Source organism: Diaporthe amygdali (assembly GCF_026229845.1).
Source record: "Diaporthe amygdali strain CAA958 chromosome Unknown NODE_6_length_1560011_cov_65_102424, whole genome shotgun sequence".
NCBI lineage: Eukaryota > Fungi > Ascomycota > Sordariomycetes > Diaporthales > Diaporthaceae > Diaporthe > Diaporthe amygdali.
In genome coordinates, this window is record NW_026517026.1 from 1,151,375 (window position 1) to 1,178,911 (window position 27,537).

At 56.0% G+C, this 27,537-nt stretch overlaps 4 protein-coding genes across 4 annotated transcripts; 2 read left to right on the forward strand and 2 right to left on the reverse strand.

Annotated features, from left to right (window-relative positions):
- Positions 1–467: 467 nt before the first annotated feature.
- Positions 468–2,049, forward strand: J7T55_001102 (GATA zinc finger domain-containing protein 10; the record flags this gene model as incomplete). Its single annotated transcript, XM_053140384.1, has 4 exons — positions 468–499; positions 558–1,437; positions 1,491–1,811; positions 1,867–2,049. The coding sequence occupies 4 exons, from the start codon at positions 468–470 to the stop codon at positions 2,047–2,049; spliced, it is 1,416 nt and encodes a 471-aa protein (XP_052996748.1).
- A 14,474-nt stretch (positions 2,050–16,523) lies between these two features.
- On the reverse strand, positions 16,524–18,472 carry J7T55_001103 (gaf domain nucleotide-binding protein; the record flags this gene model as incomplete). Its single annotated transcript, XM_053140385.1, has 8 exons — positions 16,524–16,646; positions 16,727–16,907; positions 17,051–17,144; positions 17,443–17,715; positions 17,905–17,984; positions 18,156–18,160; positions 18,284–18,388; positions 18,470–18,472. The coding sequence occupies 8 exons, from the start codon at positions 18,470–18,472 to the stop codon at positions 16,524–16,526; spliced, it is 864 nt and encodes a 287-aa protein (XP_052996749.1).
- A 1,120-nt stretch (positions 18,473–19,592) lies between these two features.
- Positions 19,593–24,053, reverse strand: J7T55_001104 (uncharacterized protein; the record flags this gene model as incomplete). Its single annotated transcript, XM_053140386.1, has 1 exon — positions 19,593–24,053. One exon carries the CDS (start codon positions 24,051–24,053, stop codon positions 19,593–19,595), a length of 4,461 nt encoding a protein of 1,486 aa, XP_052996750.1.
- Positions 24,054–26,367: 2,314 nt separating this feature from the next.
- Positions 26,368–26,583, forward strand: J7T55_001105 (uncharacterized protein; the record flags this gene model as incomplete). Its single annotated transcript, XM_053140387.1, has 1 exon — positions 26,368–26,583. The coding sequence occupies one exon, from the start codon at positions 26,368–26,370 to the stop codon at positions 26,581–26,583; it is 216 nt and encodes a 71-aa protein (XP_052996751.1).
- Between the last annotated feature and the right edge of the window lie 954 nt (positions 26,584–27,537).

Here is a 27,537-nt window from a genome sequence, read left to right on the forward strand (position 1 = left end):
ACACCACCCTCTACTAAGTCGCTCTTGAGCCTCACCCAGAAGACGCCCCAGAGAAGCTTTCTCGGGCTCGTAACCTCCCGTTTTTGCGAGCACATCACCCCTGAGAACTAAAACTCTCTGTGTTTGACACGAGAGAGAGTGTGTGTGAAGCTGCCCGCCGCCCACGTTAAACTCTCCCAAGTCCCTGATTTTCCGAACTTCTCAGTCGTGATTATCTCGCCTGGTCAACCTCGCTCGGGTTCGAACTCTCTCACTGGAGCTTACCAATCGACCCCACGGCAATCGGAGATCAGGTATCCATCTTGATCGAGTCGGATCGAGTTGCGAGATCAAGCAGTGCCCACTTAGTCATTGCAAGCTTTGAGAACTCCTGCAGCGCGGATCGCTGTGCCGTCAGATGAATTAAGCTGGGCACGTCGTATTCAAGCGCCGGGGTGTTGACACGACTGTCTTGATCCTGTCCCGTTATGGAATTGGGCAACACTGCTGGCAGGCAAAGGTGTGGAAACTCTACCCATATATTTCTTGGTTCGCTTTGTCTAACACAAGTGCTTCAGCGGTCTCACTTCTGCCAACCACTCTGACCCTTACAACCACCGGCCCAGAGGCTCTTGGGATAGACCATTCAGGGAAGGTCCGGCTATGGCGACCGCAACCTTGCTCAATCCCGCACCTCACTACCAAACCCAACAACCCTCGTACCCATCCAATTATCCTCGCTCGGCTGCTGGCTCAAACATGCCTGGCATCATCTCCCCCGTGGAGCCCAGGAGGAGGCCAGAAGAGAGTGAGCCTCAACGGCAATCGCTGCCATCAATATCAGAGGTGATATCAGGCACGAAACCACAAACGTCTGCGTTTCCACCGTCGCTCTCGACATCGGTCCAAGGCGCACCGAGTCTGCCGTCGCCCTTCACATCCTCATCCTCATCTCGACCTTTCGCCGACCTGTCACCTCAGGAAAAACATCCGTCACCGAGGTCGTTACACAATCCGGCGTCTTTCCCCGCGAGGAGCGAACCGATGGCCCCATTTTCTGATCCTTCTAGAGCTCCATTATCTAGCAGGCCACCGGCGCTCGCGCCCGTCAACACTTTCCATTCAGGGGCACGACCCTCTCCGCCACCTTTGAAGACCGAGTCTCATCCAGCCGAGAGGCAAGCAGAGGCTCACAGACTAAATGGTTCTTACCCACCATCAGCAGCGGAACAATCAAATCTCCCGTACCCACAACAGGGCCAGCTCCCTCCAGGGCAGTTGCCCCTTTCAGCACATCCCATGTCTCCCCGATACCCCGGACACTCCCTCCCTTCGCCGTTTGATGGTTCGCGGTCATCGATGCATGAAGACTCAGATTACCTGAGGAGGGAAAACAAGTACGAGCAGACGCTAAGCAGACACTTCGAGGCATGGCAATATCAGGAGTCACTTGCCAAGGTAAGGGACTGTGCACAAGCCAACCGTGGAACTGAATGCTGACCCTTGATCAGATTGCATCTGGATCACGGACCATTTTCAACTTTGCAGATGCCTACGGCCGGTGTGCTGCGGAAGAGCAAGGCCCTGGCTCCCATCCCATGCCAACGCGACTACCGTCAGAACGCGAGATCGGAGACATGTTGAACATGGCAGAATGGATGCGCGGGATGCTAGACAACCTGCGAACAATGGTCCAGCAGAGTGTCGTGATGAACGACCGAGCACGCGAGGCTAGCCGAGGCAAGGGTCCCTACGAGGACGAGGACATGGCCATGTATGGCGACGGCATGAAGTCGGCTTACGAGATGGCCGGTGTCAAGAAGCGGAGAGGAGTAAGCGAACGCGGGCCCCTGACCCGAACAGGAACGTAAACTAATAATGCGACAGCGTGCCGCTCCTCCTGGCCGATGTCACAGCTGCAACAGGATCGACACACCTGAGTGGCGCCGTGGACCCGACGGCGCGCGAACGCTTTGCAACGCGTGCGGCCTGCACTACGCCAAACTGGAGAGAAAGAAACAAATCGACGCCAAGAACATCCGCCCTAGGCCGTCGGTTGAAAGAGGCTAGCTTGCGCGAGACGGGTTTTAGTTACCAGGGGCAGCCCTGATAGACGCCGGGCTCGAAAAACGAGCGGGCCTAACGGGACAAGAGCCATTACGAAGTCCACGCACACCATGTATGCGCCAACATCTTTTGCAGTCGCGGTTTCAAAAAGTCGCCGAAATTTACAGCATTTTCTGGTAAATTGTGCCAGGCACGATCGCTATCCAGGGCGGAGGCATCTCGAAGAAAAAGGAAAAGGAATAGGTCACGTTTTGCAAATGGGAGGGGTTGGGAGGAAAACGCCTACATCATCTCACACAATGTCTCATTTTATACCCAAATATATCAGGTCGGACACGAAGGATACGCAACAACATCCGATCAGTACATTCTTGTTTTCCACGACACCGGGGAGGATTTTGTAAATACATCAGCAGAGTCCGTCAGATCTGAGCCCTTGGGACCGGACCGACTGCCGCGAGGTTGATTTCTTTTTCTGGGTATATACTGGCATGTCCGAGGCGTTTTGTGAGAGCTGCTCTACATGATGTTCAGACGTCATGGGGCTGTTTGATTTTGGGATGTGTGGGGTAAGAGGGTGTGCCTAGTGCTTTTTTTATTTGCTGATGTGCCCCCTTGGGAGGAGGCATGTATCTATCATCATCGTCGTCTTCATCATCATCAATTTTTGGTAGAGCGATATAAATCAACCCCCCAAGGCACCGCCTACCCGGCATTGCAACACAAGAGAGACCATCATGATCCACAAGCGTTATTCAGTAATTGCCTTGTAGACTGAAACAAACCACCCTCTCCGCAATGCCAATTCAAGCCAGTGATGACAACAGGCGCGACACGGGACGGAACTCTGCCCAATGATGACGGCCAAGAGATCTAGTCCATCTGCCGAACGCTGGGATGGCGTCGATTTCGTCCCAGCGACCATGAGGACAAACAGCGACTCGCGCATCGTTTGCCTGATTCTGACGGTGGTGGGTGGGGGAACACACACACACACACGCACACACACACATACGCGCGCTACTGACGACGGGACGGAACCAGATCGATCTCCCGGGGCCGAGCTAAGGGGATGTCAGACGGCGCGATGGCCGGGGGCTAGTTGGTGGGTCGGGAGTTAGCCTCTTTTGTTTTTGCCTTCCCCTTTCCTTTTCCTGTTTCTCTTTTCTGGGCAGGCTAGAGATCTGGACGCGCACCAAATCGCCGCTAGTGTCAACCACGAGATGAAGGCCAGAGGTTGTGTGTGTTGAGGTGAGACTGTGGAAGTATATCCGCGCTGTGTGTAAATATGCCCCCCCGCCCCCCCCAAAAAAAATCCATTGTTCAGTCTTTGCACACATAGATAGTCGGCGACAAGGCAGGAAAAAATAGGGATAAATGTTCACTCGTCAAATCGATCAGCGCGAATCTAACCCATCCATCCACCCACCCCACCCTCTCTCCCTCTCCCTCCATGCAGCGATCGCGCCGGGGAGGTGTTGTGACAAGCGACGCCACAGCCTAGTACCTGCAACGAAGACGTAGGCAGGGCAGGGCAGGTTAACAAGGCTATTGGATGATACACATATTGAGGTTGCATGAGTTGGGCGCTGGCCCTCTCGCCCACCCCTTTCAGCTTCCCATGTGGCCCATCTCTGACAGCCAACATCGGACGCACACATAGTCTAATACCCAACAGCTGACTATCGACCGTGCCTTAGCTCCGGCTAGCCTACATCCTACGTCACGCCTTTCGGGACTTGAATTTTTCCCTTTTTGTGTGTGTGTGTGTGTGTGTGTGTGGTGGGGGTGTCTGTCTGTATGTCTCTCTCTCATGCTATGGCGCACCCTCTATAATGCCGACTTATCAGAAGAAAATCGTAAGATGAGAGCCATCAGATCAAACGGCCCAGCCGGGGCATCAAACCCCCCCAGTCCGAGAGGGCTGTGACAGCTGCAAGATTCGACAGATTGGATCTGTCTCCCCACTGCCTACCGTCCGTGCGCCCCCGAAAACCTGTCAGGACCGACTGACTGACTGACTGACGAACCCAACGATGTTCACTGGGTCATGGCTGGCAACAGCATTTTCCCCCGGTACCCGTATAACGTTTGCGCCAGAGATTGGGAAGAAGACCGTAATGGGAAAGACGTAACGAAGCACCCTAGAGCGCTGGACACGGACGATTGGGATCGGCCTTGAAAAATGCTTACGGATGGCATGGGATACCAGGCCGGCAAAGGCCGTGGGGCAGAGCCACATACCGGTCTGGCAACAGTCCAAATCTGTCTAAGCAGTCTGATGATCTACAGCATCTGGCCCTTGGTGGGTGTGGGCCGGCAGTCGGGCGATTGATCGATACGAGGGCAGTTAGTGTGGAGGGGGGGGGGGGAGAAGTTCCCACACGATTGATATTATAGTTCGGGCGTGAAACATGGGTAGGGCCCAAGAGCGAAGTGTAATATCGAGATCACAATCTCGATAAGCGTACCCGCACCCCATTAAGCTCGGCCGATATTTTCTTTTTCAAGGTGCTGGTAGGGGGAGGGGAGGGTTTACTTGGTCCCTCGGTGGTTTTCCCTGTCCTGCATCGGCGTCCCGATCCGCGCGAGTCATACGTCGTGCTCCTCAGCCCTACCTACATTTGTTTTTATGCGAGGAATTGGTAGCAGTGGTGGACGTCTTTGGATTGCATACCGGTTGGGTGCAGACTCCTCGTATCTTGGGGGGATGGGGGAGGGGCGATGATGATGGAAGGCCTGGCCCGTGTATAGCGTAGCCGGGCAAGCATCTGTCGCGATCCCTGACTGCCGCTTGGATCTGACGGGAAGGCTGACTGGGCTGCCTGGGCTGCCTGGGCTGCCTGGCTGGGATGAGCAAAGTTGGATAGATTTGAGTAGATTTTGAGTTGGGTTGCGGTGTGATGTGCGACTGAGCAGCCGTCTCCGCTGCTTACTGCATCGTCAAAGAGAAAGTCTATCTCGCATCCCGGCACCGAGTCAGAGTCATGGGGCAAATCCAATTCCCGATCGGGCGTCTTGACAAGGCGAGCTTGGGCTGGCAGGCTGGCAGGCTGGCGAGTGCCGAGGATGGTGAGGTGAACTCTGAGGACGAGACTTTTTCTCCTTTTCCTTTGGCTTCAAGCGCGCATAACATGACCTGACAAGACATGACATGACATGCTCGAGCTTGCTCTAGTCAAGGATGGGACTGAGGCAGTGAGGGCATCATGAGACTTGGTGTGTGGGTTTCACCCAGAATCTAACAGGGCCAAGAGGGCAGAAAGCGTTGATGGTATGATGCCAATCAAGGAGGATTGGATTAAACAGACAGCAAAAAAAAAGGCTTCATCCAGCAAGTGCCGCCTTGATTCCCCAGACTGCTGGGGGCAGGGTTGCAGCCGCGGTGGGCCCGACCGTCTTCGAGCTCCCTCTGGCGGAGGGCTCGGCCCGCCAAGAGTGGACGTCTACGTTGCGTTGCGTGTGTCCCTGTGTCCCTGTGTCCCTTGCTGTTGAGTGAGTCCTGTCCTGTCCTGTCCTGGCCTGGCCTGGCCTGGCCCGCCTCGCCTGGTCCTCCTGGTCTCTTGGTCTGGGGTCCGTCCTTTGAGGTTCGGCACCAAGAAAAACCCTCCGTGCAAACATCCAATCGCCTCGGACCTATCAACCCATCACCCTCCCCCCCAATCTCAAACTCTATCGCAACTCTATCTCCCCCGGCCCCAGCCCCGTCGCTTGACTAACGGCATGGAGATAGATACCTGATGCCTCTTCTCGCTGGCTGTCTCTCCCTCGTTCATGCCTGCTCGATTGGCTTGTGTGGTTCGAACAAATCAAACACGCTCTCGCATCTTCCCGATCACCGCTCACAGTTCCTCTCGCCTGCCGAGAAGATGGTTCGGCGGCAATCTGGATTTGCTATAGCTACTGTTACAGGCTGCGGCATCACAGCCAAGGCCAAGCTGGCGACAGAGAAATCACTAGAAATCGCTTGAAACTGTCGCAGCCCATCGCCGGGGTCTGGTGGCGCTGCTGTAAGACCTGACCTGTCAGAAAAGCAAGAGAGAGAAGAGACGAACAAGACACGAATGTGTCCTCTTGGGGCTTGAGTGCCTGCCCTGACAGCGTTCTTCTGTCCGCACAGGACTGCTGTGACCAGCTGTGTGTGCTGTGGCTTCAAAGCCCGCCCCGTCTGTCGATGCGCACCGAAGATGACGAACCCGTCAGCTCGCATTGGTGCACAGCTGTATTGAACCGTGCTTGCTGTACAGTATCGTATGTACATGTGGCGCCCGTGCACCGCAGGGCGAGATCTGGGATCGACTTGCAGAAGACTTCCCGGCGATGCTTGCGAGAAGCTGGACAATTCAGATGCATCTCTTCTACCTACTTATGTGGGCAGGTTATCAGCTCGGGAATTCTTGCGAGCCTGCATTGCGCGCGAGCGCCTAGGAAACTCGCATCGCACCCACCAAAGCGCGCTCGCCTAAACACGACCAAGAAACAAAAAGCAATGCAAGACACCACACGCCCAGAGGGCCGAGCCGTGGCCAGCAGCATTGCCCTCCCTCCCTTCCTTTCCCCAGACGAACTCCACCAGCCGATGGGCAGCCGCATGAACGGGATGGGGTTCGGATGGGAAAAAAGGCGGCGAGTGCGAGATGCCTTGGTGCATGAAATACAGACGATCATCTGCAGCGATCTTCAGCCTCCGAAACGAAACTCTCTCCCTAGAGACGGACCGGCTTGGGCTTGGGCGACCGGCACATGGGCAGCAGCAGCAGGCAATTTCAAGTGAACGGCCGCTTTCCGCTCCTCCCCCGCGCGGTTCGCCGCCGCCTCCTGCTGCACACAGCCTTCCCGGCCGGGCAAGGCAGCCGGTCTGCTCCCTGTGGCAAAGGAGTAGTTGAAGATTTTTATTTCGTTCCCTTACCCCATCCGACCTACTTGCGCTGCACAGCTGCTTACAGCTGTGTGCTATCGCGCGGCATTGTGCTGTGTTGTGTCGTGCAATGCCTTGTCGATGGACGAGAGCTGACACAGACAGGTACCGGTTGATCCAGATGCCCCTCCACCCCTGTACCACAAGACAGATCTAATCTGCCAGCATCTTAAAGCCGTCGCAGCTCGAACCTCAAACAGACATCTTCGAACGCTAGCAGACCGAGTCTTGTCTTGCTTTCCTCCATACTGCATCATATCGCATGACATGGTCCGCACGGCGCTGATCCCGGCTCCGCTCAAAGATCTTGTTTTGATCTGGGCATTGAGTTTCGAGGCCATCCAAGGATCCATCTGAAAGGGAATCTAGACGACGGACTTCCCTTTTAAGGCAGTGCTCAGCCTTAGCAAGACCAGGCTGGCCCTTATTCCATCAACCGGGACCGTGTTGTGGAAGGCACTTGCGAGAGCCGAAGTCCCTTGGCAGTGAACTTTCTGGAAAAGTACGACCGCCAATTATGAGCGCACACATTTCCACGCCTGGATATCGCATTCCTCGCCTTCTCTTGCCAGACGCGCCGACCGATCGACGGGCGCTCACAGGGACAAGCCACCGCCTGGTGCGACCCCTCCCGCTCACAGGATCGCCGAGGTGCCGCCACTACGCGTTTATCGTGGGAAAAGGGCTGCCCCAAGAGGCTTGCGAGTGAACCCCCATGATCATACGACCGTATGCCGTGTGGCTGAGGCTTCTGGGGCTGGACTTGGGACTAGCAATGCCCGGTACTTTCGTTCGGCCTCTCAAGCGTCTCGCCGTGAGAAGTAAGGGCGAACGGGGCTGTACTTTTGTGTAAGAGGTCCGGCAAGATCTACCTGGCTGGTGTTGCTGGAGCTCGGAGTTTCTTGCCCTGCTTGCCACTGCCTGTCAAACAATCTCAAGAGCCTCGACAGCCCGAAGCATCCTGTAAAGATGATCCCGTGCCCACATGCAGCCTGTGCATGAACGCCTTTCGGACGAGGTAGGTACAATCTGCAGGCCGGGTTTCCTGGGACCGCCACACACACCCCCTCCGCCCAGACAACCCCGGTCGGCTTTTCCATAAACAGGCCAGACGCCTGCCTGCATGACGCTGTGCGCAGGTTGAAACAACGTAATCGGGTTATTGCCGTTCAGGATCTCGATAAATCTATTATCCACCATACAGGGGTGGCGGCTACGAAGAGAGAGGAAAGAGTTCGGTCATGTTTGATTGTCAATGGCGCGAATTCCGACACGGAGCGAACATGCCATGGCCCGGCACTTGGTCGCCGACCTCTCGTTTTGTTCTAAGACTGGGGAGGGTCGTACAGAGACAAGGCGCCCGCACGCCTTGTGCCTATCTTCAGCATTACGCATCAGCCTCTTCTTTCTTCGTCTTCCTTTTTTTTTTGTTTCTGTTTCTCGAGAGGACCTTCCCTTGTTGCGGCCGCACGGGAAGATCGGGGAGTACGACCTTGGCACCTTCACCTATCAACCTGACAGGATGGCGATCGGACGACATGGCACGGCTTGATACCTATTTTAGGACCTGTGCTTCCTAGGCTTTTGCGATCCTTTGGGCGCTCGCTCGGGAGAGACAAGACTGCAGGGTTTGGGGGAGGGACTTAAAGGGCATGAAATAAATGGTGGAGTTGGAGCGGTGTCACAAGTGAGAGTCAAAATCAGAGACCTTAGATGCAGGTAGGCGCACCCGTACAGTATATGAGATCTCGTTACGCACCAGCGCTTGTGCGGTACAGCTCTTAATTCCCTGACTTGCCTTGCTCGCCATTTCGCTCTGTTGTCAGACAGTGGCACAGCAGGGCCCCGGCGCGGGAGGGTCGTCGGGGGCGGGACTGCTTTCCCCAGTCCCTCTTGACGTACAAATGTCGTGCTTGGTCATCTTGCTTGAGTCTTTTTTGCTTGCAGATACGATGTGCGCATGTGGTATCCGTTAGGTGTGTGTGTGTGTGTGTATGTGTGTGTAGGTGTACGCGTGTGCGCGCGTGTGTGTGATAGAAGCCTGACATCCGGCAAGAACACGGACAACCACTTACATAAAAGCTTCACGAAGTTGCATTTACTGCACGCCGAACGCGGGCTGGAGAGAGCGAGAGCGCGAGCCTGGCCTTCATCTTCGCGCCTTCGGTCAGACGGCTCCCTGCAGCATCACACACAACACAGTCATAAAGATGTCTGGAAGCCCTGTGGCATGGCCACTTATACAAGAAGAAGGCTTCCGGGGGTTGAGTAACCCTGAAAAACCTGGTCAGATCCGAGAAACCCAAGGGACAGGCAGATAGACAGACATCATCAAAGACCGCCCGAAGCTGAATCCGGCCTGCCAACCAGCAACCCCCCTTCTTCCATTCTAGTGGGCTCTCGCAGGACGTCGTGACACCCACCCGCTCTGCTCGAAAAAGCGAGACCAAGATGCAGCTTGCTGATGGTGGCCGATCGTATGATCCTTTTTTTGCCCTCAAGTATACGTGTAGGAGGGTCGGGTACAGCTTCCTTCCCCCGTCCCACACCCCCTTCCGCGCAGAAACAAACGTGACCGGGTTTTTGCTTTTTGTGAGATTATAATATGACACCTCACCCGCATTTTCGGGACCAAGCTTGGGCCTTTCTCTCGCTGGCAGGACCAACGACTCGCAAGCCAGAGCTCTCCCTCCATTCTCGGTCCCTTCAACGTCTGTCGTGGCATGGCAAAATTCCAGTCCTCGTCTAGGCTGGCTGGCCGGCTGACTGGCTTGCCCGCCCTCGCCGCCGCTGCCGTTGAAAGACGTTGGCGCCCAAACCGTGGTCAGACAGACGGTACTGACGATTGGCCGTACTTGGGCCAATTGGACCAAAGCTGTCAGCAAGGAGACCGAGACGATCATGACGGAGCTGTGTGTACTTTGGTCGTATCTAATATATTTCCCGGGTTTCATCGCTACAAAGCCCCTACACACACTCGCGCGCAAAGAATGGACGGATAGATGGTATTTGCTCGGCAGAGGCGCGTCTGCGTGTGCGCCTGTCTGACTGTCTGACAGTCTGAGCTCTCAGATGCCCACACACTAGCCAATCCTCACCTCGGGATCAACAGGTCACTTGACGTCAAGTCTTCAATGTTAGCTCGGTCTGGATTCGACGACCCTTGGACCGGTGAGGATATGTCGTCATTTTGACTGTGAATTCCTTCGCCTTTTTCCCAGACCTTGATGGGCCGGGAGAAGCAAAGAGCTGCTGAGCTATCACATAGCGAGCGTGCGAGGCAGCTCTCAGGGCTAGGGAGAGAGGCTTTGTATCTCAAAAGTCCTTGGCTCGATTCGGCAAGCAAAAACGAGACACAGGACTGCTTGTTCGGTGATTACTTGTGCTGTATTGCTGTATTGCTTGCTTGCTTGCTGACTTAGGTTCGGGCAACGCGGAGCGGATTCACGAGTCGAGGGCTCTCTTTCCTTAGGTTCCCTTGGTTGAGTTTTCTTCCCTCTGCCTTTCCTCTCTTTTGCCTCCTTTCAGGGCCCTCCTTGCTTCCGTCGGGACATCGAGGGATGTCCACCATTTGCTCAGCCGGCCCCCAAGGGAGGCCCTGAGTGCAGAGGAGATCAAAGCCCGCTTGGGTCCCGCCTGCTGTGGTTCCGACAGCGTGGGTCCGTCTGGGGGCCCAGCCGGACGGCCCCATTCCACGTTTTTGGGCTCATCATCCCAGATCCTGACGGCCTGCCGTACATGCCACACACAGTACATGCCTGGGCCCAGAGATCATTTCTCGAGCTAGTCCGAGCCGTGCGGTAATATGTAGACGGTACAGTATGTGCCGCAGTGCCCGTTATCGTGTCCACGACCAGCTGTGGCTCGCACTTTCTCCGAGCCGTGGACCACCGCAACAAACCATCACGACTCGTGCTGGCCCTGGACGACCAACAAACATCGCAGAACACCCCTGGGTTTGGTCCAGTTTTTAAGCTCTGCTCAGGCACTTGCAATCTTACTGTGTGTTCTGTGCTGTGGTGGCGTGGCAGATGATCTGGTGATCTGGATCCGCTGGGTGCGCGGCCTTAATGTCGGGCTGTTAGGACATATCCGCAAAGACCCTTATCCTAGGCGGTCCAGCTTGGTCCCTCTGGACTGCTTGACTCAGCTCAAGCATCCCGCTGACAAACCTTGCCGGCCTCCCTGTACCCCAGGCTACGAGGCGTTGATCTCTGGAAATGGCCTCATCACGACGGGTTGTGTGTAATGACGGACGGCGAGCCCATTTGGTCATGATGAGTACGCACATGGGAAACCTAACCTTGAAACCCGGGTATCAGGGGCAGGGTGGGCACAAGGCCACGCGATTGACACGAGCCGGCTTGACGCCATCCCAGATTTACAGTAGGGCCGAGATTAAAAACATGTCGTCCCCCAGCCCTCGTCTGACGATTGCGTCTTTGCTGGTGTTTTACGCCCGGCAATCGTCAGCCCATCGCCCATCACACCGCCCGCTAGAGGCTTGCCGCGGGTTGGCTCAACTGCTAGACAAGGATTGGCCGTGATCGAGACAAGCAATGCCAGAATGCGACTGGGCGGATATTCGGGGGCCAGGCTGGGGTGGTTAGTTTGAGACCAGATCCGGATCTAGATTTGGATCTCCGAGTCTCCACTTCCATCGTGGGAGCTCGTCAAGCTCGGCTGAGAGCCCACCGCATACGGTAGTCTAACTGTGTACTTACTTGGCTATAGCATGTGCGCACTATAATCCCCATCGTACGATGCAGATTGTGTGCAGGGCCCGGCTACCGTTCGTCGAGTTTCAAAGAAGCAAATCCTCCAATCCTTGCTCCCTCCCTCCCCCGTCGCCCACTACACTACGACTCGAACTATCAGCTGTAGCGTGGGTGAGCACGCAAGCCAGGTGCCAGGTGCCAGGTGCTTGCTGTCACTAAGGTCCGGGTAGCTGGAGTCGCCCACAAGTCACCGTCCGGCGAGGTACATCTGCACTACCTGCTGCCCAAGGTCTCGGCGCAGAGTTCCCAATGGAGAATGCACCGCGCGCGCGCGTCGGCAGGACTCTGTGATCACCACCCTTCCCTCCATCCAACAGTTGCCCTGCCTCTGTGAGTCTAAGCCTACCATCATGCTAAGGCACTTGCTTTTCCCGCCTGATCTGAACCGAAACGAGGCTTCGGCACTCCCACGTTTGTGTGTGTTTGACGGGAGCCGCCGTTACGTTCGTGTTGGTCTCGATGTTGTGAAGGGACATGAATGAGATGTTTCGAGTCTGGGAGGGAAAAGCAACTCGCCAGACATGCAGCCTTTGCATACGGCAGAGCGTCTGCATGGCCCAGCTCTGCCTTCTCTGGGCAAGGCACCTGGCATTCGCCGGCGTCCCACAGCTTTGCTCTAGCAGGAGACGCGCCAGCAGGCCCGCTTCGGCTTGCTCTCTATCCGTTGTCGATCTCGGCCAGCTGAGGAAATGAGTCTTTTCGCTTCATCTAACTACTGCCTTCCGAGCCTCGTGTGAAGCCCGGGCCGCGCCCAAGTTCTTTTTTTTTTTTTTTTGCCCGGTGACGTCCACGGGCATGGCTTTGTACAGTAGCGAGCGATCTCACACACACTCCAGATCCACGAGTAGCCCCCAACAGGCCCAAGTAGGCGCGAGGAACCGCAGCACACAGGGCACAACATCCGAGACAAGCCATTCTTGCGGTCCAGAATAGAAGTACAAGTCTTTCCACGATCCGGCCTCGCCATCGCCATTGGGCGCTGCCTTCCAGAAGCTTGACGAAGTGGCTGAGATCTGCTGATGCCTTGGCTGGGCGTCGGGCGTAACTTTAACAGCCGGTAGGCATATGCCTACACGGCAGCCAGACCGGCTGGGAAGGCCTTGCTCACAGCTCCCCACCCGCGCAGGAGACCTCATTATTCGCACTCGCTTCTAGAAACACCGGCGCCACGCTCTCTCCGCCGCGGCCGAGTGACATCGTGCCTGGCCAAAGTGTCGAAAAAGCCAACAGATCTTGACAGCCAGCCCTTCCACCCTGTCAGCTTCCATCTTGGAGGCCCCATTGGACGGGCGTTTCGACACGGTGCTCGCTGCAGGGAGACGTACCACACACAGAAGAACCCAGAACCTTGGCTTATACATGCAAACAAGTCTGTCTTGTCCTCGGGAAAGAGATGGCGTTCCTGTCCCCTTCACGGGGCACATGCCCAAACAAGAAGGGATAAGACTCCCTTCCATGCTTCCCAAACAGCCGATCGACGACACCATCACTTCAGCCACATATAGAGATTAATATAACTGTATAAGCATGGCGGAGGACTTCCAGCAGGAAGAAGATCTCCCGGGGTATCTGCTTTGGCCCACTCGCACCGGGACAGCTGGCTACTGTATCTGCAGTAATGCTGACTACTCCCAGGCAGGTAACATGTATCGTCGATGTATCCTGTCCGATACATAGCTTCGGATCTGGGATCTCACGATATCCAGTTCCATCCATCTCATCTCATCGCATCGCATCTCATCTCATCTCGGAGGAATCTGGAGGAATGGCCTGTCGATGAACAATCATGCGTCGGCTGAAATGCCTAAGTCCGAGCCTCCAACCACGGTCCTCCGCCGGGAGCTATGGAACTCTATCTCTGACCCAGATCTCACACCGGTTTCTGCGTGCTGAGCTTCCCTCCCAAGATTCTGGTATCGGGATTGTTGCCAAGGCCTGTCAGCCAGTCTAATAAAGCGACCCGTCTTTGCACACCACGAAGCCGTTGCTGGGCTAAAATAGCGTGCGTGCCCGGGTAAACTATGGATTGGCACGCTGAAGCGCCCCAAGCTTGCCCGCTTGACCACCAGAACAACACCACAAACAAAGTTTAGACATCATGTCAGCCGCAGCCTAGTGTACCAAGGTAGGCTCAACGATCTCCCCTCGGAAAGAGCCACGCGCGAGGGAGGACCCCCCCTAACACGGCCGGAGATCGACACCCGAACAAGGAGGTGAAGCCCGGCGCTGAGGTACGATCGACGGGCCACTGAGAAGGATCTAGCCGCGAGACAAGCAGGGAAGACCCCTCTGCTGGCCTCGCCTGACAGACGTCGTCGGATGTTTTGTGTTTCTCGCACGGTACGGGATCCTGGAGCATGTACTGTACATACACACATACACGGACAGACAGGCACACGGACTAACGTTGGACATCCATCCCCTGTCGACTTCACTTCCGTTTGTGGTAGTATTTGACCGTCAGTCAATAACACCCACGTGCTATACAAGACTATTGACGACAATCCTTCTCTGGCCCATCGAGGCCTGGTGACTTCGGTAGTTGTGTCGACGGAGAAAAGGCCTCGTTTCAGGGGGCTGGAGGAGGATTAGACGAAAGAACAGAGAGGCGAAAGAGGTTGCGAGTGGCACGAGAGTCGCAGGTGCTCTCAATAGCTGACGCTGGGGACGAATGAGTGAACAACCCTTTCACGTCTGTGAGACAAGTATATCTCTCTTGTGCTACATAAACGAGGGGACGCATTCCGCACCTCCTTCGGCGCTCGACACCTTTCTAGAAGGATTTGAGGCTCGGGACCGACGGAGCTGTGGATGATCTCGCAGTGTGTAAGAATGAGAGAGAGAGTGTGTGTGTGTCTGTGTCTGAACGCATGAGCCCATCATACGGTGCCACGGATCTAGAGATCCAATCCAGTCCCTGCTCACCAAGACCGGACTGGGACTCGCACAATCTCACCAAGGTCTGACACGAGCAGTAGCGGTGGGAAGCTGGCGGCCCACAGAGAGGCCTAGAAGGAGGATCAGGAGCCTTTCCACCCGTCATCCCTTAGCTTCGCAGTGGCACCCGATCGTCTTTCATCTTGCATCCTCGGTGCGTCCACCGCCGGGAGACACGAGAATGGGGCCGCACAGGGCCCAGAGACATACAGAGTACAGTCTTGCTAGACAGTGAGAAACATCACGCACTGAGGGAAGGGGGACACTTCGGTCTCGCGTGCTGACGAAGGGGACCACGAACGAAAGAGAAGGATAGACAGCAGCTCACAGACAGGAACACTGGCTCTGTGCGACCTCATCCCGCTCCCGCCCATGGACAACCCCAAAGCCAATCTATCCGCGAACCCAATCAGCTACATCAAAGTCCCTAGAGGCCAGACGCTGAGACAGGATCGTGTGGACGGCACATGCAAGATAGGCATTTGAAAGCCGGCCACCCGATGGTGATCGATGTTTCCGGTCTGTTTGCCCAGCATCGTCTCAACCTGGTGACCCAGGCCCATGCGTGATGCGGCTTACGTATGTACGTGGTACGCAGTATGTAGTATGTAGACTACACATGCATGTATTATTGATTGTATCGATGTAGGCAGGTGGGTGCGTCCACCTCTGCATTTTCCTTTTTCTCTGCCTCCCAACCCAACCCAGCCTGCAACCCCCTTCGATCCCATCTTGCATGCGAAGACGATCGCAGGCATTTGATTGGGAACCCAAAGTTAGATGTCCTGTCATGTACATGCACGCACCTTTGGGCCGTGCCCGTGTCACCACCTCATTCTGCTGCTTTTGGCCATGGGAAGGGACACATCTGCACCCTCTTGCGATGCGCGGCCCAGTGAGCGTCGTGCCTTGTTCGCCTTCCTGCGCCTCTGCCGTAAGCTTATGGCCCTCGTGCAGCCGCCGGGACACCTCACAGCAGTCTAGCTGTCGTCCTGCAGACACTCATGCGAGGTTCAGAAGGAGGCGGACAGTGTACGGGCTCTTGGGGGTGGGAAAGCACGCGGCGTTTCCAGACCATCCGCCTGCAAGCCCCTGATGCACCACGTCACCGTCATTATCGCTGTGAATAAAAGTCCCGACTCGTGGTGCTGCCACATTTTGAAGATGAGATGAGAAAAGGCCTTGTCTCAAGGCAGCTTGTGTGCCCAGAAGTTGTTAAAAGTACTCACCTACTCACGATACCTCGCTCCCACTATAACATGCGGGTACCGGTCCGCGTGCCCGCTCCCTGTAGCTAAGGCCCCTCGAACAGACAGCAGTTTTGCTTCACAGTGTGCGAAATCATGAGGCTAGAGTCACAGGCTACTCCGTCTGAAGAAGGAGACATCAGCGCTTCCTCCCGGCACTGAGGCAGCAGTGGAAAATGTCACGAAGCTGTGACGTGCATTATCACACATTCTGGCAGCAACCGTGACAGGCGTGGCGAAACGCACCCGTTGAGCCCAAAATGGGAAAGCACATGCGGTTTAGAGTTGTTCGTGATGGCAAACCCCCACCCCCTGACCCCCGGAAGCGGTCGTCGTGTCCGGGCCGATCACACTTGGGCCTGGACCAAAGCGCAGCATTGGGGGGCCTGGCGCGGTGGCCATGGCGTTTCCGGGAATGAAGCGTCGGATGAAGGGGAGGGGGGTTTCTTATGACAGCTTATATAGGCTTGTCTGACGGGGTTGGTGGACGGCAGTATATGAGCCGGTCCGAGTTTGTGTGATTTGATATTGCCGTGGCCGAGACGTTGCGTAATATGTCAAACGAGGCTTGTTATAATTGCGATCTTCATAAGTATGTCATGAGCTCGTCGGCATTGTTTCTTCCATGCCGCCGTTCACGGTGGTAATGCGCAAAATCAATAGTGACCTATGCCATGTGGATACTGGGCCAAGTATAGGGGCAGGCGGTGAGACGAGATGCTAGTGACGATGTATCGTGTGAAGCCATCGCGTGAAGCCATCTACTAGCTACATGAATGGGGACAATTGATATTACTGACTTGCCTCATTTGTACCGAGGGAGCCATCGGCAGCTTGAGAGAGGTCAGAGACAGAGAGTCGACAGTGTGGGATAGATGACAGTAGCATTGCAGTGCTGGTGCCAGCAGCTCATCTGTCTCGATGAACATTGTGCCATCGTAGCCAGTCTGACCCCCACGCGTCCAGCCTACGTCGCCAGTGCTGCGACGTAGTAAGGCCTCGCGGCACTGTGCGTGACCACTTGCTGTCCATGATCTCACCAAGGACCTCGCAAGAGTCCACCCATGGACACTCTCGGGTCCAGCTTGAGCGAATGTTATTGGCAAGGCCCTCGGAGCTCTCACCAGTCACACGCCCTGCCCAATAGAGCAGCCAACTCCTCCAAATACTTCTTGTCCGTCTCATTGAACCCATTCTTCTCGGCGCAGTCGATGTCGACTTAGATATACGAGTTAGCAAGTCTGTTCCGTAGTTGTACGCCGTCCCTTTCCGGCCGCCTTGTGGATCTCAGCGTCTCGATAGGCTGCTCGCCCCAGATGTAACTTTGAGACGAGCTTGGGACTGACAGAAATCACTGCTCATGCTTCTCGTGCTCTGAGCACGCCGTGACACCGTGATCTCATCACCAGCCCATCGCGGCCCTCCCGTTCACACTGAGCACTTCACTCCCAGCCCAGCTCAAAGAGGCCAAACCAGGGGACCTGCTCCTAACGGCAAAGAAGAGAAGGCAACTCACTGATCCCAACCACCTTCTTCTCCACGTGCCCTCCCTCCTCGGGGCTGACCACCTCCACCGTGACCGGGACGACGATCTCGCTCTTGGATGCCCCGTCACACGCGATGTGGCCCGGGAAGGCGTCGACGTCCGGGACGAGCTGCGTTTGCCTCGTCGACGCCGCCGTGCCGCACACGCCGCGGCCGAAGTCGATCGTTTGGCATGCCACCTGGCCCATGAACGGGCCCAGGATGAGGCGGTTGCCGTGCGAGGACGGGTCGAGGACGTAGAACCCTGTTGGGAGGGGGGGGGGAAGCTGTTAGATGGGATAATCTCTAAAGGTGTCTGTCCGCCTCAGGTCCTAGGCATGGTATGGCTGAGCGCCTCTGCCCGATGCTCTGGGGCGAAGGGATTGTTCTGGAGCTATCGAGCCATATGTGATGAAGAAGGAGTAGGGGAGCAGATGCCAAAGGCCAAACATACCAGCCCAGTTCACGTCCTTGCTCGGAGAAGGGAGACTCTTGTAGGCGTGCCACAGCAACGACGCCGTGTTTGCCAGGTTTCTGTGTGCGCGTAAGAAGAATCCGGGTCAACAACTCTCCCTCATCCACATAAATATGTCTCCCTCCCTCCCTCCGTCTTACCGTCTCCTGCCCCTTCTCGCGGCCAAGACAGCTTCCGGGGAGGGGGGGGAGTGAGTCGCACATGCTCACTGTGGCCCATCCAAAACTTACGCAACCTGTTAAATAGACAAAAGAACCATCAGAATCTCATCCAAAAAAAGCCACATACACGCCCTATATCAACCGTACGTCCACACAGGGCGGTACAACGCTGGAGTGGGCTGGGAGAGCAGACATACCCAGTTTCTCTGGCCATCGAACAGCGCCGCGGCCTGGTCGAGCACCTGCTGCAGGGCCTCCTCCTTCGAGACGCCCTTGGCAAAGGTCGAGGCGTCGGCGTGGACCTGCAGGGGCGTGTGGCCCGGGAGTCAGCAGAGGAGTCTTCGCTCGTTCATCTGTGAGAAGGGGCTGGCGGCTGGATGTACCATCTCTTTTGGTTTTCCTGTCTCTGATATATAGGTCCGGAACGCGGTGAGACTCTCCCCTCCAAGTAAAATCAGAACGGTCAATGTCGATATAGAGCGTGGGTTTGAGATGGATCGAGGTTTTGGGGGCGTTGTCTCTATATCGACACTTGTTGAAATGTGTCAGAGGCTTCCCGTCTGCGCCGGGGTGCTCGGGCGGAAATTGCGGGGCGGGAAGGCTCACCGCCAATGTCGTCGGAGAAAGTCATCACGACAACGCTGAACGCGCGTTTTCTGCTGTCACGGAACACAGCATCGATCCTTAAGATATATTGCACAGGGGCTGAATAGTCTCAGGACAGGTCATCACATATGAAGGGTCTAAAGCCCACTTGATCAAGTCATATGCAGACTTGAGGTTCAATCCGAAGTGTAGACACGCCACAACGAATTTCAGGATACGGCTATGTATGGAATTGTCAATTCGACTGGTTGCTCGTACACTTTCAATGCTGAGGGAGAGAAGCTTTAGGGATGCTGCCTGGGGCCAAGCCAAGGTCATGGATGATGTTCACGATACAATTTCAACACGATAGATAGGATGCTTGCACTTCCTGCAACACTTCATATTGCCAAATCCAAATACATATACAAAACAGCATGTGCTACGCACGATCCAACGAAGTTTGAGAGCCGTAGACAGTAAGCCAATGCTCCGCAGACCCCCCCTGTTCAATATCTAGCGAGTTCAGCTCGCAGGCGTAAAGCCTCTGATAAATCAAACCAACCCGACCCAGAAAACAAGACTCTTTGTCCCCATCGGATGGATAACAAGGCCACAATAACGTCTCTTTTTTTGGAAAATGTGAAAAACAACCTGTCCTACAAAGTGGTATCAAGGGTAAAATGCTCAAAGAGGCCGGACCGCTCAAGGAGTGAGGTGAAAAGTAAATGTGCAGGAGGGGGAAGGCGAGTTCTGTCTCCCGCCGATATACTCCGTATGTACAGAATTCAAAAGCCATGCTTGGGTTTCTGTGTGTGACGAACATTTTTGTGGTAATTGCCAAATATTTGCATAGCGATTGAGTCTCAACGCCTAGCATCTCGTCGGATGCGTTCAACAAGCAGACGATGCAACAACATCTTAGGCGAAACCCATTGACTTCTTTCTACGGCCAAACAATCTAGATCCGCCGTTACTCTCGGGTTGCTCAGCAGTGTAAGGAGTGGGGTTCATCGACGGTGGCGGCCCAGAGCTTCGGAGGAAGTCGGCCAGGTCAGACGTGCCACGCGATGGCACGGAGACTGCATCGCGGGGCTCGAATCTCTTCATTGGCACTCGGCCACTTGGTCGGGAGGAGGACATGCTGGACGGCACGCTGGGCACAGCTGGGGCTGCGCTAGTTGAGCCGTAGGTCGGGAACAGGTCACCGCCGGTGGGAATGTTGACTTGGATAGGGATGTAGCCCTTGCTTGCTGGCGCCGCGTTGCTCTTTTGGGATCGCGAATCCCACATTTTCTGCGACTTCGTGGGACTCTTCATCCCGTTCGAGTTTCCAGCAGCAGCTGTGGCGCTGCTGTTTTGTCGGAATCTTGACATGAGACTGGGCGCACTCGCCTTTTTCTTGGGTGCCTGCGTTGGCTGCGCAGGCACAGTTTGTGTCCGCGGAAGATTGAAAGGAACTGGTGTCGTCTCGGGCGGAGGCGGTGCACTGTTCAAGAAGTCTAACAAGCTCTCCTCTTTCGGCTGCTGTGCTTTTCTCCTCGGCTGAGGTTCGAATTCATCGTCCTCTTCCTCCTCGTCGCTGAGGTCAATAGCGTAAGGATCGCGCACCCGGCGTTGCTTGCGCTGCGGCATCATATCTGGTTCATCGAATGTGTTGCCGGTTTGTCCGGGCGGCTGCTTCCTTCCGAGAAGAGCACTCTGAGAATTGATAGACGACTGAACAGACGGCGCGGACATCTCTGTCACATTTGTCGAGGCTTGGCTGTAGCGCGTGTCGTGCATATCAGGCAGACTGGCATCCGTCGCCTTGCCCCCAACAGCCGACTTCAACAAGTCCGAATCCATGGTCGTTCGGAAAGGTGCGACGGTCCGAGGGATGCGCGGATTGCCACCAGAGCTGGGTGGCCCACGACGGATGAAATCAATCAGGTCGGAATTGTCGCTGTCGTTGTCGACTGTAGCGCCCCTAGCCTGCAGACGAGCCCTACTGACACTACCGCCCATTGAAGGACGTCCATAATCGAGGCTCATATTGGAGCTAGGTTTTTGGCGAGGGGTCGTCCTGTTGTTCATGACGCTTTGATTCCGTTTGAGTGATGTCGGGCCAGGATCAGCACCAGAAGCACCAGAGGGACCGGTGGCGCGTATGAACTCGGCGAACTCGATCAGTGACTCTCGAGGTACCCTGGCATCTCTAGCTTGAGGTGCAGCCCCTCGAGCTCTGTTTGCCATTGAGACAGGTGGAGCTCTTGCGGAAGACCCGGCAGCTGTCTCGCCCTCGGGCAGATCGATAGGGTGCGAAGCCAATGGCGACAAGCGGGTGACCGATCCCGATCTCTTCACCTCACCTGATTTGTTCGTAGCAGCCGAAGCAGCTCTGTCCCTGTTTGTCTGGCGAGCGTCCTCACTCCTTCTGCCCTTGCCAGACACGCCGGATTGGATAGTCCTCGGCGAACCCTGCAGCGCATTAGCATGTATACTGGAAAGCCCCATGATATTCGGGCACTGTACCTCTATTTCACGCATGTTTTCCGGGGTCAACGTGTATTGGATGGTCTCATTGCTGTGAATGAGCTCCTCGAAGTTTCGCGCCACGTCCTCTGGTCGAGTGGCTGTGCTGTCCTGAGAGCCTCGCGCGGCTCTTACCTTGTGGGAAGATGTAGACGAAGACCCGGAGGTATGAAGTTGCCGGATGGTGCTCTGGTCTTGTGAGGGACGGGACGCATCTCCATACTCGCGTTGCAAATCAGGACGGTCCACCGAGACGACACCGATGGTGGTCTGCTGGTATGCACCACCCTGCGAGTGCTTGTGACGATGTTGGTTGGTACTAACGCTCTCCTCCGGAATCGGGGTGCTCGCCGGGCTGTTGGCTTGCTGGCCAAATGATCTGGGAGACCGCCTCGGGTGCCTCGGTGGTAAGGGTGCCGCCACATCATCTTCGAAGAATGTACCAGAATCAGGAGGTGTGCTCAGGACAGCTGATTTTTGCTGTTCGAAGGCCTGCTCCTGCTGCTGCGACTGGTCAGGGCTCGCGGATGGGGGTGTATGCGAAGCATGCGGCGTCTGACGCCTACTGGAACCAAAGAGGGGCTGCGTCCCATGCGGGTGAGCCTGCTTCTGCTGTGCCGAGTGCTCTTCGCTGACAGTAGACTGCGGTTTGATTGTCTTGGGGACGGTTGCTGTCTCCTTCCTGGAGGCTACTACGGCAGCGGGCCCGAAGGTTGGCGAAGGCTTGCGCGCAGCGGGTACCGTACTCTCCTCGGCCTCAGATATTGACTGGCCAACGCTGGAGCGTGACATGCCTGTTGAGCTCGTGATAGGAACTTGAGCGCTACGGTTTTCTTCTGCGGCGCGTGACTCCTCCAAGTTGGGCTGAGTGTGGATGCTGCTGGCTCTCGACACATCTCCAGAGCGCGAGTAAGAGCTGTTGCTTTGCTCCTGGGCCGAGCTCATCTGGGACCTGACCGAGGGCGTTCGTGGACTCGCAACATTCACCAGTCTCAGAGATCCTGACCTGACTGGGAGAGTTTGAACAGTCAGAGGTGGTCGACTGCTTCTGTCAGAATTTGCAGGCGAATTACTCCGACCCGAGATGTTGGTTCCAATCGAAATTCTCGACGATGTGAGGATTTGGGCCTCCTCAACCTCAAAGTCCGATTCGTCTGCATCATCCTTCGGCGCTGCTGGGTTCTTGAGACCCGCAAGTGTGGCTACTACTCCAGCCCCGGCAGCGGCCGCTCCGATACCACCAGCAACAATTTTGGGAATGAGTCCTGTAGACTGATGCGCTGCGCTCTCTTCGTCAATCGGGGTAACCTCAGAATCGTCAGTGTGGTTGTCGAGGACAGCTTGTGCATTGTGAATATCGAGTCCTTCTGGGACGGAGGTGTCATCGTTGATGTCGTCGTCGATTTGCTCGGGTTGTGGTTCGCTCGTCTTAACCTGACCCAAGGTTTCTGATGCCAAGGTGGAATCGTTTACCACGGCCGTAGCCTTTTTGCGCTGCTCAGGCGAGGTAGTGGTAGATGATGTCGGTGTTGGCAGTGAATTTGCGCGCTTTCTCGTTGCTCTTGTCGGAGTGCGTGGTTCGGATGTTGTAGGTGTTGGAAGCTCGGCCTTTGCTGTGAGAGAAAGAATCATCATGCTCTTTGGGCGCGTACCGATGTCCAGCTCCTCGGGCTCGTCTTCCTCGGATTCGTCGTCGCTGTAGTGGACGAGCCCAGGTACCTCGATTTCGTCTATGTCTCTCTCACTCATAGGGAGCGGGACTGCTGCAGCCTGCACGTCATCCTGCTCTGTGGCGGCCTTGTCTGCCAACGACTCCGGATCTTCATCAACTGGAGACTCGGGCGCGGACTCTTGAACAGCGGGAGGCACAGTACTTTCGGCAGATATACTGCTCTGTCGGAAGTGAAGCAGCCTCTCTCGAGACAAGGACTGCTGCGACATGTCGGTGGGACTGTACATGGGGTACCGTATCCGTTTCTTCCAGGCCCTCCACAATCTGCCAAGCGTTCGGTCCAAGGCTACCCTTTCCATGTCGACTTCTTCAACGACGATCCTATCAACGACATCCGAGCGGCCTTTGATGCCCTCGTTCTGGTCCTTCTCGTACTTGACACGCATTCGATGCCAGGCCGCCTGCCCAGCTGAGATCAGTGCTTGCTCGCCCAAGAATTCGAGGATCGAAGTTAGGAAGATGGCGACTGCTGGGGAAACGGCCCCAGTGAGGTTCTCGTCGTCGTCACTGAGCAGGCCTTCTTCCATATGGTGGTCTTCATCCTCCTCTTCCATATCGCCCAGAGACGAATATACCATGCACCTCAACCTGGTCCGTTTCCAGACGAGCTCCAGGTCCCAGTCTCTGGGCGAGGGCGAGGGTTGGGATTGCAGGAACTCGTCGTCGTCGCCACCGCCCAGGTACTCGCGCAACTCTTCATCTGCGTTGTTGATGGCATCCTTGGCCAATTTCGGCTTGAGAACTTCGGTGACGGCGGGTCGGAGGGCTGCCAAGGTTGTGGAGCCAGACCTGGAGAGGAAGTTGAAGAGGAGGTGGTCGAGGAAGCCATTCACTAGGCGCAAGGCGGCGAGGGAGACCAGCACGGTCTCTCCGGAGGGTTGAAAGCCATGCTGGTCGTACCACGTATCAGCGTGGCTGTCGTGGTCGTTGGTGACGATCTGAGAAGCCGCGGAGGCGGCGATGAAGGCAGCCTCTGGCGACGCGGAAAGGGGAGGCGACATGACGCTCATGCCTGCGGTCGAGGGCCTGTCGCTCGATATACTCTGGGTTCTTGACCTGGAGGAGCCAGGTCTCTGAAAGGAAGTGGTCATCTCGGGCGAGGATCGAGACATGCCAGTCTCAGATAGGGACGCCATATCGGATCTTATTGCTAAAGTATGGGCGCGGAGGGCATGCTCGAGTAAAGGTATGGGGCTGACCATTAACAACCCGTTTAACGTCCCACAAGGCTGGATTTGACGGCTCGGCAGCGCACCGTAGTCGCGGGGCCGCCAAGGATGGCGAACAATGCAAACGGATAATGACTGGGTGGCCAATGGATGGATAGAGCGGTAGGTGTCGGGTCAGGCAGCTGGGGCGATGAAGGGGCGGTCGTAGGTGGAGGGTGACCGGTTAAGGTGGTCGGCGCAATGTGGGTGTAGAAAGAATTGCGCGACGGGCTCACGGCAAGCTGCTTGGGGGATTATTAGTCTGGTGCGTGGTGAGCCGGTGGACTGAAACAAAAAGAAGCAGGGAAGGGCTGGACTGCGAGAATCCGGGCTTGTGTGTGATCAGCAGCGAAACTGGGATTTGGGGTGGTCCTGGTCTTCATGCAGAGAAGGGTTGCACTGCAGACGCCTCTGTGCTGGTTGTGCTGGTTGTGCTGTTGGTGCTTGCGTCTTCAAGAGAAGCTGGACCGGCTGTGCGCTGCGCCCGACGGGGTAGAATTGAATTGATATGACGGCAGAGGAGCAAGTTGCCATTCCATAATTAGGAACAGATGGGGGCGGGATCTCTCTGTGGGAGCACAGTACAGTTTGTATGTGCGTGCTTATGATAGAGGAGGGGTGGGGTGGTGGCGGAGGATGGAGGAATGGACGCTGACCAGAGGCGCAGACGGGGACAGTAGGTGCAGAGGTGCATCTGCAGGAGCGGGCAGGACGGAGGGATCAAGGTGAGTGAGTGACCATGTGGTGGCAGTGACGAATCAGAATCGAGGCCCAAGGACGGTTGCAGTGGTTGGTTTTCTTCCGTCGCAAGCAGGATGCCGTTCAGGAACGGCGCACAGTCGGTGTGTCGTGTCTCTTGTTGGATGTATCTTGCCTGTATGGGCTTGCTGCTTGCTGCTTGCTGCTTGCTGCTCTTTTGCTACCTCCTGCTCGGTGCCCGGGGACAGTGAGTGATCGGCTCAATTGCCCTTTGGCTGCCAGCGCGCAAGGTTCAGCCCAGCCCAGTGCAGTGTGCAGTGGTTCCAGTCGTTCCAGTCTCGACTCTGACTCTGAACCGGGCCTCGACTTGATGTTACGTGACGTGCTCTGTTTGACGGCTGAAGTTGAGCTGTCTCGTTGCCCACGGAACCAGCATGCAAGCCACTTCGAGTCTCACATCTGGGCTCAAAACCGACTTGAAGGCCTAGAACAATGTCCCGACTCCGAGAGCGACCCTGTTCCCAGAGATTCCCACCAGGTGGCCTCGCGTGTAACAGTGACTTCTGGGGGTGTGTTTATGTGTGTGTACATTAAGGATGAGGCATCGCGGCATGGCAGACATCAGATGGGACAAAGAATCCAAGCACTGTAGGCTTACCTGTACAAGAGAGAGAGCCCGGTATCGTTTGGCCCCCGAACAAAAGCTTGAGCTTAACTGCCCGAGTTGTTGCTAGGAGATATAGAGTTCAAGGAGGCGAGGCCAAGCGGCTCCAAAGTCGTTGTAGATATGGGATGGATGTTGAATAGAAAGGTAAGGTGAAAGGAAAGTTGAGGGCGGCCGTCAAGGTTGGATGGAGGTGTGACGTGCCGCAAGAAGCATAAAGGCACAGGTACAGCGATCGGGCGAACGAAAGGAAGTGAGAAAGAAATCTGACGATCAGGTATACGCCTTCACCTTCGCCTTCGACTTCGCCGTTTTTCTCAGGTCTGTTGCAGGAAGAAAGTCGTGATTTGTGGTGGTCAGGATTGAAACGGAACCAGGCTGACGGACATAACTGCTTGACTGACTGACTGACGGAACGACTGACTGCATGTAGGTGGAGCAAGAAGCAGAAGCAGGAGTCGGAGCAAGCCAGGGTATTGATCAGAGACGACGGAGACCATCTCGCACCCCACTCGGGCAGCCTGGGCAGATGGGATGGGAATTGGATGGGATGGATTGATGTCTGTTCTGTTTACCAAGTAGACTACTAGATCATGATGGCACTGACTGGCACTGGCCCCAGGGCCTGGACTTGGACCTCAATTGGGAGAGGGAACTGCACTGCTTTCGCTCTGATACCCCATCTAGCAATCTACTATGAACATAGCAGAGGGTCCTGAGAGTGCTGTGGGGCCTGTGCAATGTCATGCCCACCAGCACGCGAGTGGGCCTGTGGGCCGGTCCAATCCTCCGCATCTCCTTTCAATCTTGCCTCTCCCCTCCCAATGCAACGCTGCAACTTGACTCCCCTTCTATCCATCCGTCCTCATCATCTTCACCATGTTCGGCATTCGCTCATCACCTGACCTGCATCAGCACCTGCAGCTGCGCCTGCGCCTGCGCCTGCCCCTGGTCCTGCACCTGGGTTCTTCATCACCAGCTCGGCTCGGCCTGCAGCAGGGCAATGCAAAGCATCCTCAGCCAGGGGGGGAAAGAAGCCATGCGGCAAAAAGGAAGCAGACTGACTACATGACAGTATCTAGACTCATAGTCTAGGCACGCACCTCCAGATTCAGAGGGCCCCGGCCTCGTTCCGTCTGGTTCAGTTCCGCCAAATCAACCAAACTAACACCACGCTGCCAACGTTAACCACACTTTCCACCGTGACTAGCACACGCCTCCCCTGTGGATTTCAAGACTTCAGACCTCGTTTCTGCACCCAAGAAAAGGGGAATTCCCCCAGCCTGGCCAGGGGCCTCCCCTGTTGACGGCTGTGGGCCGGACCCATCGCGAACTGAGACATGCTACAGTAGTGGACCGCTTGACCCAAAACAGCTCCTGGGCACCCACACATCGGCAGCATCACTCCACCTGGGGCTAATGGTTTCTGGGCAGGCCATTCGTAACCTGTGTGGGTGTTGAAAGCACCCCGAATTTCGAAATTGCTGCCCTACCCGCCATCGATCGAGCCGTGCAAGACGACGCGACGAGACGCGAAGGGAGAGGCAACGAGACGTGGGAGATGCGTGCATCTCATCGCCGACCTCGTTATCCTCCAACAACTCGTCGCGGAGCATGCCTCAGTTCACAGAATAGACCTACCTACTACAAATCAAGCTCCCACCCGCATTGCATCCGGGAAGCGTTCTGGATTTGGAATAGGGGGCCTGCCGCCATTGCCACGGTCGGTACCAGAAGCCTGCATATCTAGCGGCCAGCGGGCCCCGTTGGTTTCGTTCCGGCTGTGAGATTCAACGCCGCGCCTGCTGCAAGGTACCGGCGCGATACGAATAGCTCCTCAATAATTCCAAAGCACGCGCACACCTAGTGTAACTCTCAGCCGCGCTTGTCGTTTGGGGGGAACGGGAGGGAGCTCTCGGCTCTCCACCAGACACCAATAACAACGACAGTGATTTCTCCTCCTCGCCTCGATACTATTTGCAGCCCAAGTTTCATTCCAATCTCCTACCCTGCGGAAACACCCTCCCGGCGAGCGAGGACGGCACGCAT